This window comes from Polyodon spathula, chromosome 14 (assembly GCF_017654505.1).
Source record: "Polyodon spathula isolate WHYD16114869_AA chromosome 14, ASM1765450v1, whole genome shotgun sequence".
NCBI lineage: Eukaryota > Metazoa > Chordata > Actinopteri > Acipenseriformes > Polyodontidae > Polyodon > Polyodon spathula.
Genome location: NC_054547.1, coordinates 10,440,082 through 10,452,668, shown reverse-complemented (window position 1 = coordinate 10,452,668; position 12,587 = coordinate 10,440,082). Strand labels below are relative to the sequence as shown.

The 12,587-nt window shown below is 35.0% G+C and overlaps 2 protein-coding genes across 2 annotated transcripts; both read right to left on the bottom strand.

Moving 5' to 3' along the window:
* Positions 1-921: 921 nt before the first annotated feature.
* Positions 922-6,156, bottom strand: rwdd3 (RWD domain containing 3). The gene is made up of 4 exons (XM_041269889.1): positions 5,980-6,156; positions 4,769-5,241; positions 2,518-2,633; positions 922-2,342 (listed from the first exon to the last, which is right to left on the bottom strand). Exons 1-4 carry the CDS (start codon positions 6,065-6,067, stop codon positions 2,231-2,233), a joined length of 789 nt encoding a protein of 262 aa, XP_041125823.1. The 5' UTR covers positions 6,068-6,156; the 3' UTR covers positions 922-2,230.
* A 1,527-nt stretch (positions 6,157-7,683) lies between these two features.
* LOC121326351 (holocytochrome c-type synthase-like) lies at positions 7,684-12,299 on the bottom strand. The gene is made up of 7 exons (XM_041269586.1): positions 12,227-12,299; positions 11,574-11,738; positions 10,651-10,826; positions 9,955-10,103; positions 8,860-8,979; positions 8,485-8,571; positions 7,684-8,143 (listed from the first exon to the last, which is right to left on the bottom strand). The coding sequence occupies exons 2-7, from the start codon at positions 11,680-11,682 to the stop codon at positions 7,942-7,944; spliced, it is 843 nt and encodes a 280-aa protein (XP_041125520.1). The 5' UTR covers positions 11,683-11,738; positions 12,227-12,299; the 3' UTR covers positions 7,684-7,941.
* Between the last annotated feature and the right edge of the window lie 288 nt (positions 12,300-12,587).

Here is a 12,587-nt window from a genome sequence, read left to right as displayed (position 1 = left end):
GATGCATTCCCATGCCAAACCATGCCATGTCAAGTTCAAACAATTTGTATGGTTAATTTGCATTATTTGTCTAACGTTAAAGAATTCCGAAAAGGATTACACATTTAATTCAGTTTTTCTGGAATTATGTAATCTAGTTTGTAACCCATATAAACAAATATAAAGGCAAAATTAACCAAGTATGTTTTTAAATTTTGCCTTCAACACTATTGGGCATTTTAATTTACACTGATCATGTCTATGGAGCTATCCCAATAGGAACACTGGAAGACAATAATATATAAAAAAAATGTGTGTGTGTGTGTGTGTGTGTATATATATATATATATATATATATATATATATATATATATATATATATATATATAAGAACAAACATAAAATGTTGAAAATGCATTAACTGTGTAGGTGTTTTGTTTTGTTTACAGCCCTCTTCACTAGCTGAGGAACACACATACCTTGCTTGCCTGTCCCATGGTACCACTACGAATACCTGTTGGTAAACTACCTACTCTCTGATTGAAACTAATGACTTAATTACATATACCATATGTCAAATCAACAGTACGAAGGTCACTCTTGAAATCAAGACTTAAAGGATGTGTTGCAGTAAGAGTACCGCTTTTAAGAAAGGGGAACAAAACTAAAAGGCTAAAAAATGCACAAGAACACAGACATTTGGACTGTGGCACAATGGTCAAAGGTGCTTTGGACTGTTGATGGCTGGACAATGACACCTGTGCCTTCTGCCAGTTCTGTTGTCAATTCAATGCTTGTCTTCTTTCTATCCCTTAAGGATATTATCTTCAAGTATTGCTTATCCAGCTTTTGGGGTCTTCCAGTCCTGGGTTTATAAATTACAGATGATGTTTCTCTGTACTTGCTGATTATGCTTTGGATAACACACCTTGAATATCAAGTGATGCAAGCTATTTCACTGTTTTCAAGTCAAGGTTGTTATAATAGTAGAAAACACTAGTTATAGAAATGCCAGGACTATATTCACCAATTTTCTGCAATATCCATGGATTGGAAAGTTTCTCAGCAATGGCCGAATAAAGTTGCATACAGTAAACAAAAGTTCTAAATAACAAAATCTGAGTCTACATCATACACTCATTATTCAGAGGTGTTTGAATTTTTCAAACCAGTTACTTGAATATGAAGGTACTCTAGAGAGACAAGATTAAATTCTAATTAGGATTTATGACATTTAAGAAAAAAAGTCACCAACAAATACCTAATTACATTCAAACATTCAAAGAATAAATAGCCAGTTGTTAAAGTAGTTTGTAATCTTAAATGCAAGTAATTAAGTTTAAAGTAAGAAAATATGCAGCTAAATAGGAGAATTGTTTCAAGATAATTTAGCACTGCGTAAAGACAAAATCTCATTTAAATTAGCCTTGTCTGAAACCAGTGCTGCATACACTTATATTTTAAGTCTCATAGTTTCAAATCAGATTCATTTTATATCAAAGCTAGGTTCTTTTGAATGTGTTTAAGGAAATGGACTCGGGCTAGGTACATTTCCCTTCCTTTTAGTCATTTTAGGGTTAAGAAAAACGACTGCAGCGTATGACTGACAGGCATAATGGACTTTAAATAACTATCTTGTTATTGTACAGTATCTAGCACCACATATGCATGGCTTGTAATGTAAATAAAAGGCTTTCATAACTTAAACTAATTCATTGGTGGTTGTTTGATCACTGTCTCACACATGGCCATTGCTATAATAGAGTATTTTAGCATAATTTTTAAATGATCTGAGATAATCTTCAAATGGCTATCTAAAATATATTTCAGATTTTCATTAAAGATTATGCTACATGCATAAAGGCCATAGGTTAGAAAATTCTCTATGTTTCTAAAAAAAAAAAAAAAATGGGCTTTGTGTTCACTCTGCCAAATCCTTGGTACAAGAAGTCTACAGGTGATCCAAAATGACAAATAAGTATGTCAACATAGGGGTCAAAATACCTTGTTATTGTTGCCCTACTATTGTTTACCCTTACATAAATGTAATACAACACAGCATTACAAAACTTTATTCCAAATGTCCTATCACCAATTCCCATGTCTTTTTTTATTATTTGATAAGAAAGTATTTGAGATGACGAACCTCATTATCACAAGTGGAGGGATTGCGTCTGTGAAAATATCTTGCAATATCCCAATGGAACATTTACACTTGACCAGGGTCAGACAGATGATAAAGGCACAATTGCTAAACTACCATGTGCACAAACTTGTGGTACAGATCTAATAGTCCAGCGAATTCAAATTCTGTCTTTAGTTCCTCTACAGATGAATAATCTTTAACTTCAAATGCTGGGAGCCTTAAACAAAAAAAAAAAGAAAGAAAAACAGGGTTAGTGTCAAAGTCCTAAACATTTGTAATGAAGGGCTAATTACTTGTGTCATGGTCTCAGGAGTTTATTTGTTTTTGTTTGTATTATACATGTTGTACTTATTTATTGGGCAAACAGTTTTTTGTTTAAATAAAGTGCTTACTGTTTACATCCACATGGCAGTTGCATTTCCCAAAGAACACTCATCATTTTTTCTTTACATCTCTTTCCATTTGAGTCAACATCCACCTTTGAAGTCTTCTGCAGAAGAAGGTAGTCCTTAAACAACACATGGATTCTATTTTAATGTCAGTGATTACGACTGAATGTTAGTACCACCACATTCACCGTGAACAGCATGGTTGTGAATTAATTAATGATCTGGGATTTAATAGGCTTGTAACATCATAATAAATATATAATATATGGATAAGTACTACTGTATAATTGCATCTCAGACTATATGGGGAAAAAAAGTCATAATTAAGCATGTTACATTAAAAAAAAAAAAAGGTCATAATTAATGGTTGTGACGAAACATCTTCTATTTATGACTTTCCCCAGCTACTTTTCTTGGAATTCTCTGTACGTCTTTTAAACTGCTGGCTGTCATTTTTTTTATTATATAAAAAAAATTAAAACACTGAGAGCACTAGAGTTAGAGAATCATTCATCGGAGACCAAGCCAAAAACACAAGAAAGAAAACTGTCTTGAATATAAACCTTGCATAAACTTACAACTGGTAGGAGAGACCACAGACTTGCATTACATTAGCATTGGGGAGCTGCTTGTTTATTTATCCAAATGTTGTGGAATCCATATATTACCAATATCAACAAATGCATCTTAAGTGAATTGCTTTAGGTTATAATTGCATCTCAGGGTTCTGGTGAATTCATCACAAACCACTCAAGATTCAATGCAATTATAACTTTAATTTACTCCAGCCCATCTATTAACAACAGGCTTTCTATCCTTGAAATTGCTACAATTAGTAGTATTAATGCAGTTACTACAATTAGCCACTAGAGGGACTTCTCGGCATGGCAATATATTTTTAACAGCTGAAGTTTCTGCATTATAATTCAATTCACATTTCTTATTTTGCTTTTACCTGCAATTCAAGGGGCTGTACAACAGTAATGGCACCTGTGAGATAACACTAGGTGTTTGCTATTATTAGTCATAATATATTTATTATTCTTATTTATTATTTTTTATATTTTACTTTTGGTATTTTTCCAAACTGTAGGTTAACATAGCTATAAGATCCTGTGATGAGGACCACATTCTAGGTAATTGGCACATCAATGTTTCTACATGCTTTAAATCCAGGTTGGCTAAACGTTATTGTCCAACAGCTGCACAATCTTCCAATCAGCTGATCTGCATTTCCTGATATTGCAATGGATGGCAAGGAAGTTAATCCAGGGGAAAATACAGAGTTCAACCAGTGATCACCCTCTGCATTTAAAAGTGCTAATTTACATGGCCTTGAATTCGGTTTTGGTTCCAAGTATCATTCTAATCAAGCTCAAATTAATAAACAGTAAATCCTGAATTTACTAGTACAAAAATAACTTAAAATTTTTGTCTGTGTAAATTAGTTGTCTTTGATAGTCACTTGTAAATCTCTGGTTTTCTGCCTGATAAAAGCAGGTGGCATCCTAATTCAAATTGATTAAATACAGAATTTACTGAAGATCCATCCTTCATCTGTACTGTAGAGCTGCAAAAGTAATTAACTGAGATAAACATAGCTAGTCAATAAATCAGTGCCTTCAACCTTATCAGGAGCCATCTTAGACATGAATTATTAAATTACTTAATGGCTCTAATCTGTGGGGAGGTACTTAGTATTCAGCAGTTGCCTACACAAAACAGTACAGATGAAATAAAAAGCATGAAAGTTAGTTAAGTACAAAGTAGTGTGCTAATAAGGCACAGAGCATAAAGTATTGCAATCCCATAGCTCATAAGTACCATGTGCAACACCTCGGTTATCCATATTAGGTTACCTTATAAAATATTATATATATATATATATAATATATATATATATATATATATATATATATATATATATAATATATATATATATATATAGAGAGAGAGAGAGAGAGAGAGAGAGAGAGAGAGAGAGAGACAGTTAACAACTTACTTAAACATACAGCGAAGTCTATTTAATTTAAACTTCCATCCTGCTATCACCTGAGCACTGACCAACATTTGCTCATGACGCCTGTGTCATTTCAGTGGCAGGAGCAATGTCCAATGATGCAGAGGCTGATTTGGGTGACTGAAAACAATAACAAGCGCTAACATACAAAACTATATAAAACAAACTAGCATCCTACCACAATCAATTATTAAGCATGTCAGACAAGCAGAAAATGTTGTAAGCTCGAAATACCTTTATGCTTTTTCTCTCTCCCTGCAGTAGAATCAATATTAACTTTCCTATGAACAGTCTCCCGGTGAGTCCCAGTTCTGAAGTCCACTTTTCAATGATTTTTTTATATTTGGTTTTTGCCCTCATGTGATCTACCTGTAGTAGAGCTGTCCATGTCTCATCCTGACTCCTCTGCTCACTGTTACCCTGAGGGTTTTGGTATCTTACTGATTGCTCAGTAACAGTGGTGAAGTTCTGTTGTAGCCAAAGAAGCAGTTCATGGACCATGGGCTCGGAAACAAGTGTTGTTGCCTTTTTCAGTAAACCCAGCTTTATATCGATGCACTGTTTTCTTGTGAGCTGTTCAGAACTAACAGATACATCAGGCAGGCTAGATGGGTAATCAAGGGGTAGGTGAAAGGTGAGCTTCAGTAGTAGCTTTTCTTTATATCCATCGACTGTAATCTGAATTCTGAATGTGAGTCCTTCAGTCTCTGCATTCAAATGTGACAAAAAGCCATTAATAACAGGCATACATAAAACAGTAAATTACGTATTTCTGTGGCACTGGCATACAATGTATTATTTATTTAATAAGTTCAGTTTTTTTTTTTTGTTTTAGTTTTGTTTTGTTTTTCAAACAGCTGTATATCATTACAATTTTGAACAGTGCTTGTGTTCACTTAAATAAAAATTTTAAAAATGTAAAATGATACAACGTAAACTTGATTGTGTCACTGCATCAATACATATAAAACGGTACATTTATAAATAGCTCCTAGTTCTTTTAAACAAGGTCATGTCAGCGTTGACATTTTAATACCAATATTGATGTTGGTTTAGGTGTGAAATTGTAGGGAAAGAGGGCCACCTGCTGTCGCTCGTATAAAATGTAATAAATAAATAAATAAAAACATTCACCGCACTTTGTTCTTGTTGAATCTATCAGTACATAGGCTGCATTGGTGTTGCTTTGTCTTTCTGACCGAATATTATAAGAAAGCCATCAGTTAAAATATAAATGCAGTATTAGCCGACAGAAATAATGTCTGACGTTGCCATATTATTTATTTCTGATGTTGTATTTCGATGTTGATATTTCGACTTGCCCCGTTTGCTCTTTGGTTTTAATCATTTTTGAATTGCAATATAAAAACAACTGCTAAAGTATTGTGATAAATAATAAAGCAATAGTGTGTTACATGTAACAGTTACACAATTTAGAGTATCACCTGACTGTCCGAGCAACTCAAACTCGTCCTTCTCACAGTATATGGCGGTTAGAGCCGATATTTCTTCTACAGCAACCTCAGACATCATGACATGATTAATGAAACTTAAAATTTTAAAAGAATTCTCAAACAAAAAACGTCTAGTACATCCCTAAACTAAAAGACTGTCCACCACACTATTGTGTCCGATTGGTCTGCGTTCGTTTGTCATATAGTTCCGTAAAAATGTTTGTGGTGCTTTGTTTTTACACAAAACAATACAAACACTAAAGATAGACTAAGTTTAATTTGAAGTAATACATACATACACATACACACACTCACACACACATACACACGCAAAAAGACTTATGTATGCCTAAAAAAGGTACAATGCGTAGATACTTAGATAGATGTATAGTCTTGTATGCATTTAATACAAACTGTTTTATGGTTTCACGTGTTTATATTTACTGCACCGCCATTAATGTAAATAATACAAAATAAAATAGGCAGGGTACTTCGCTCGCTTCCATCACAATCCCCTCCTAAAATGAAAGAAAAAAAAACTACATTGGTATGCTTATGTATCCCTTCAGATTTTCAGACAAGTGACAGTTAATAATATATTGCTATGCTTCCAGGTGCAATGTTTAACTCCACAGCACGAGGGAATGTAGTATCACAGTTAATTACACTTACCGGAAGCATCTCCACAGATATGACTAATTTATGAAACTACGTTATACATTAGTTAATCCAAACGAACACCAAAGGTCTTTCAGATGAGACATCTTTGATTGATAGGGGTTAGTATTTTGTCACTGCACATCACGGTCTGTGCATTTACTAATAAGGTTAATTGCTGCGTTTGTTTCTCATTTGTGGGTCTGCATATTTGAAGAACCACTGTCCTAACCTTTTGTTCAAAATACACCACATGATGCCGCAATGTCTGCCTGTTTTAGTTTAGCTATTAACTAAATAACTGTAAACGAAAGTCTTTCTATGCGGAGGTATAGTTCCAACTTGTTGATTTGTGATTTTTTAAACTACTCAGCAGCATCGAAAAAAGTAAACTGTCAAATTTAAAACAAAACAATCCAATATAAATCTGAACATGCTAAACAGCTTAGCTGTTTTTATATACACACACACACACTGCATTTGAGGGTACTACAGTATTTACATTCTATCATACCTACAGTACATACCAACTTATGTGGATTAATGATTATTATTTATTCAGTTTTTTACCCTGAACACATACCAACCCCAAACAGACAAATGGGAGCATTGACAACATTTTGAATTTATTTACATTTACGAGCAGGTTTTTATTAGTAACTGTATCCTGCATGTTTGTTCAGTGTTCGTTTGTTTTGATCAGTACAAATACCTCTATTGTACCATTTTGTATCACACAACACTAATTAATAAATAGCAATACACTGGCAGACATGTAAAAAAATGTTTAAAAATCTAACCTTTTTGTTCTGCATTTAAAATAATTAAAAAATACAACAACCAAATGGCTGGACAAGATGCTGTGGATGTCTTGCCCAACTAGATTTTGCTCAGCATCACGTCCCAGTCCACTGCCAGCAGTGTAGAGCCATCCACCATGTTGCTCATTGTTAATGATTTCTTGATTGAGATTTTAACTTGGCAAAACACAACCACAGGTGGGCACATTCTATAACAGAAGAGGCTATGATCTTAAAGTGCAATCAAAATAACCAGAACCCTACTTTTATTGAGCTCTTGCACTGCTGGAATAGCCGCAGACAGATATACAAATATAAACACAAAAAGTCGACATTAAGAAACCCTTTAAAAAGAGAAAGTTCTGTTGTTTTTTTCATGTTTCGATTTTTTTTTTTTAAACAATATATAATGGAAAGGCCAATTACAGTATTTTATTATACTTTTTGTTTTCTTCTGTCCAGGATATGAATGTTATCTATAACACATATTGAAGAATTATGAAGTCCAGCGCCACCAAGCCACTTTTGTTCTATCCCAGACAGCACCAAGAGAGTCCAGAGCTGGTCGGACATCAAGGATAGTAAACTGATAGGTCTGCTTATCAACTTCTCCTCCATCATAGTAATCAATCACATATCGCACTTCTTTTCCACAGCGGTTAACAATCCAGTCATGTCTGTCAAAAGGGAGTTCATACCTGTAAGAAAAGTAGTATATTGTAATGTTTAAATCATGACCACAGCAAATACATGAATCCTTGTTTCTAACTGGACTTTGGTTGACCGAATGTTCCTGCTCATTTTGCTTAATCAGTGTATACCTCTTTTCTATATTTAAATTAAGTGATTGCCAGATTCAATAACTTAAAAGTACAAAAATTAAAACAATAAAACTAATATAATAAACATCTTTATGTAAACGTTTTAAATATGTTTGTGTTTAATGGATATTAATGGCTTAAAACTCTTATTATAGGCTCACAATCATTATGGTCCTAAAACCATAAACAAGAAGAAACAAAAACATAAAATATCTTACCCCATCCATGAGCGTATTTTGGCTCTTGGTGAGAATTCTTTAGCTTTGCCTCCAAACCGAGCCAGAGATGGTCCGCATGGGCATTCCCTAAGGAATGCAAAGAGAACCTTGAACATTTCAATTAAATACAGACAGGTTTTATTCTCTTTGGGATAAAACATATATTAATATATTCACACTCACTCACTCTGTGTGTGTGTGTGAGATAACACATCGTGGTACAGTGTTGATGAACAAATGTCACAATGGGTCACATCACCTGCTGCCTTTCACTAAAAGGTGGATTTGCATGAAGCCCAACTCATTGTGGGAGCAGGCTGCATCTTGTCTACTTGGATAAACGTGTCTCTCTTGCTGCTACAGAAAAACACTCACTCAGCATGAAGGGCTTCCCATTTTAATATTTCCTGCCAAGCCTGTTCATTGTTCTGGTTATGAATCTTGATAATGTTGGTCATATCTTGAGGACCAAGATCATCCTCTTTCCAGCGCCACCTAGCAAAAAAGAGATTTAAATAAGAATATTGAAATCGGGAAGCAATTTAGAGAAGAAAAAAAAACACATTTTAAACCTTAGGTATTAACAATATATTATGTGTTACCATTATAGCACTGCTGTGAATAACATTTAAAATACAAATTGACACACAAAATAAAGTAGCAGTTTCTGTTTTTTCCTCTTTTTTTCTGAACTTACATGGTCTATAACAGGGGTTCTCAAACTTTTTTTGTTGGGCCCCCCCCTTTGAAAATGTTTCAAGCTGTGACGACATCCCACCTCCACCTCCACCCGACCCCGTGAAATTACTGTAGATCAGTGGTCCCCAACCTTTGCTGGCCCTTAGGCAACAACACTGAATAAGTAATGCAGATGCACACATAATTGTGTAACTTCCTGCAATTTAGAAAATTCAGAAGTGCCTTAAAACTTTTTCCACATTTTATTTGTAACTATACTAGTCTGTGTCACAGTATGCCCAGCTTAGGGTTGTGCGCTTATAAGAACATAAGAACATAAGAACATAAGAAAGTTTACAAACGAGAGGAGGCCATTCAGCCCATCTTGCTCGTTTGGTTGTTAGTAGCTTATTGATCCCAAAATCTCATCAAGCAGCTTCTTGAAGGATCCCAGGGTGTCAGCTTCAACAACATTACTGGGGAGTTGATTCCAGACCCTCACAATTCTCTGTGTAAAAAAGTGTCTCCTATTATAGTATAGCTCTAGTCAAGTAAAGCAAAACAAAAAAAGTAAATTAGCTGACCAGTAAAACACGGCACGAGAGCTGACTTCATAATACACCTTTTACCGTTAGGGATTAAGTGTATATGCGCTGTAATAAAATTCTAAGGATTTTAAGGTTAGGGCAGTATTTTGTGATCATGTGACTCTCCTGCAATAGCCATGCGACCCCCTTTTGTCACTGGACATCACGGTCTGTGCATTTACCTATGTATTATTTATTTACTCACCCCTTTCTCAGCATTGCATTCCAAAACATCTGTTCAGATGGATAGACCCATTTTTTGTCTGAACCAGCCCTGGGAATACTGGACACTTCTCTCTTCACAGGCAGGGGGAAAGGCTGGTCCTGGGCTGGTGTCTGGTTTGGAGGGGGCATCTATAAAAATTAAAATAAATAAAAGGGCTTTAGACATGCATATTACTTTAGAATTTAAACATGTGGTCACACAACAACAAAAACAAGAAGTGGTACATATTCCATGCCTAGAGTAAAAATACTATTAAGGGAATCGGACATTGAAAAACATGTTGAGTCTTATTACAAATGCCTTGCAGTGTGGTCATTATGTCCTAGATAAAGTCGGTCACCTTGACCTAGAGTGGACCCAAGAGCACATGATAAGAAAAGTCCAAGCCAAGCATCATCATAATTAGATGCATAACAAAATATAAAGAAAAATAAATAAATCTAGCTGTTTAAGCATGTGATCATAGTCATATCCCTATTTGAATTGGTGAACTTCAGCAAAGTCCCTTTCCTCAGTTCCTACTGTACCCAAAATTGAGAAAGCTGGCATTTCTAATTAAGCACTGTACTTTTCAAGCTTCAACATTAGCAGATTCACATTATCAAAATTAATTAATGTTACTAACATAGGCAAAGTGATGGATTAATATAACAGTTTCTGAACACCAGCTCATACCATGTTTGCTGGGTCGATGTCATGGGGTATTTTGTCTCCTCCAGCTGCTGCCTTCATTGGGCATTCCACAAATTCATAAGCCCTCTCCTGGTGTGCTGGGACTGGGGGACCCCCGTTCTGCTCTGCTGGGGATGATTCAGCAGCTTGGTGCATTGGGCATCCTGATGGTGGGGAAGCTGAGAAAACACACACACACACACACACACACACACACACACATATATATATTGCAATTAACATGTATGTCAGCCCACTAAAACAGTCAGTGGAACATACAATTTAGAAAGCATCTGAAGACACATACTGGTTGTTCTTTCTAGTACAGGATAAAGGCAACGCAATTACAGGACCAAGCACACTGGAAGACAGTGCTATTGTACATAAAACCATCTAGATCATGTAAAAGAGTTTGAGAAACAGTTGAGTAAGCTATGTTTGTATAATCCAATACTTAAAAATGTAAATGATTTCAAAATAATGCAGATTTCAAGTGCAATTTATGTATACTATTATCAAGCTGGGGCATTTTTAAAAAAAACACAGAAATTTGAACTCACTCAGAACTCAGGTAAAATGAAATGAAACACAAATGGACTTTAGCTCACAGAACTGACTAATTTGCTTACAAATGGTATCTGTAAGATAGAAAAGCTGCATCTCCCTGTTAAATAAGGTGCTTAGTTGGCAGGAAAAAACACTATGCTATTTTATATTCCGCTTTTCCTTAAAGGTATTAGATGATAAATCAAAGGGATGTCTCCTTTCAGAACAATGCACTCTTTGTAATTAGTCCAGCTTATTTACAACGCCAGGGCAGGTGTTTCTACTTTTTATTTTGTCCTGCTTCTGTACTATAAATAACATTGTGTTGATTCTAAGAGCTTGTTACTTAAACTCAAAGACACAGTGCAATATGTTCGTACCTGGTTGACTGTCTTGATGCATTGGGCACTCAGGTGGCGGGATTGCGGTATGCTGTGCTGCTGTTACAGATGATGGCTGAACTGCAGAACTTGAAGCTGTGGCACCCATCCTTCCAGAAGTATACTGTATTCCCTGACCCCGCCTCTCAGACCAAATATAATGATCTGGTAAAGAGAACATGATGTAAATATGAAACGTAACTTACAGGGTAACCTGTGCTTTTCCATTTCATTAAAGTTTAACAATCATTAATTTAAAAAGCCAGCTACTTTCTATATCATATGTCATGTTGTATGGCACTACAGTACTTGTCATTTCATTACCACCCAATGTAACACGAACAGTCATTGATTTTTTGAACTCCCATAAAAAAATAAAAATAAAAAAATAAATAAATAACAACAGTGGTTTTACAACCGCACCCGGCATTATAAGACAAACTTTGGTGTTTTACAACAACCTTCCATCGCAAACCTACGTGCATTGATATTAAACAAACATGACTGAACATTAAATCTTTTAAAATCCTTTAAAAGACGTACTGTATTGTTATAAGACTTTGTTGTAAAAAAAAACAAAACAAAAAAAAAAAAAACAAAAAAAAAAACAGGTTTTATCTTTGTTAATGTAGATTCTAACGTAAAATACTTACCTACAATTCCTTACCACCTCACTTCAATGTCAAACGTAACAACACATAACTTCCCCACAATGCATCACTTTCCTGTTGCCGTGGGACATGTATACAGCACTTTCAGGGAACGTCATTTCCTATTTTTAACTGGATTTGGCGCGGCGTTGTGTTTTTTTCCTCATTATCAAGCAAGGATGGGGATCGGATAGTAGGATTTTTACTCAAGTGTGCATCATAGATTTACATAACAGACACTGTCAAGTAGTATGTTGATATTGTTAAACTGTCAGTGTCATTGCTGTTTTGCTTTGTTCTTTCGCAGTCAAGTGTGGGCATTGCGTTTATTGGTTTTATGTATTTCCTGATGTAAAGGCAAAAG

Bases quoted from the DNA above. Each gene is read 5' to 3' on its own strand.
- LOC121326351 (XM_041269586.1), bottom strand. From the start codon at position 11,682: ATGGGTGCCACAGCTTCAAGTTCTGCAGTTCAGCCATCATCTGTAACA. The intron at 10,827-11,573 runs GTACGAACATAT...GTGTTTTCTCAG, and splicing joins GCATCAAGACAGTCAACCAG to CTTCCCCACCATCAGGATGC. The intron at 8,144-8,484 runs GTAAGATATTTT...CTTTTCTTACAG, and splicing joins AAAATACGCTCATGGATGGG to GTATGAACTCCCTTTTGACA.
- rwdd3 (XM_041269889.1), bottom strand. From the start codon at position 6,067: ATGATGTCTGAGGTTGCTGTAGAAGAAATATCGGCTCTAACCGCCATA. The intron at 5,242-5,979 runs GTGATACTCTAA...ATTTGAATGCAG, and splicing joins TGAGTTGCTCGGACAGTCAG to AGACTGAAGGACTCACATTC. The intron at 2,343-2,517 runs GTAAGCACTTTA...TTTTTGTTTAAG, and splicing joins CTGCCATGTGGATGTAAACA to GCTCCCAGCATTTGAAGTTA.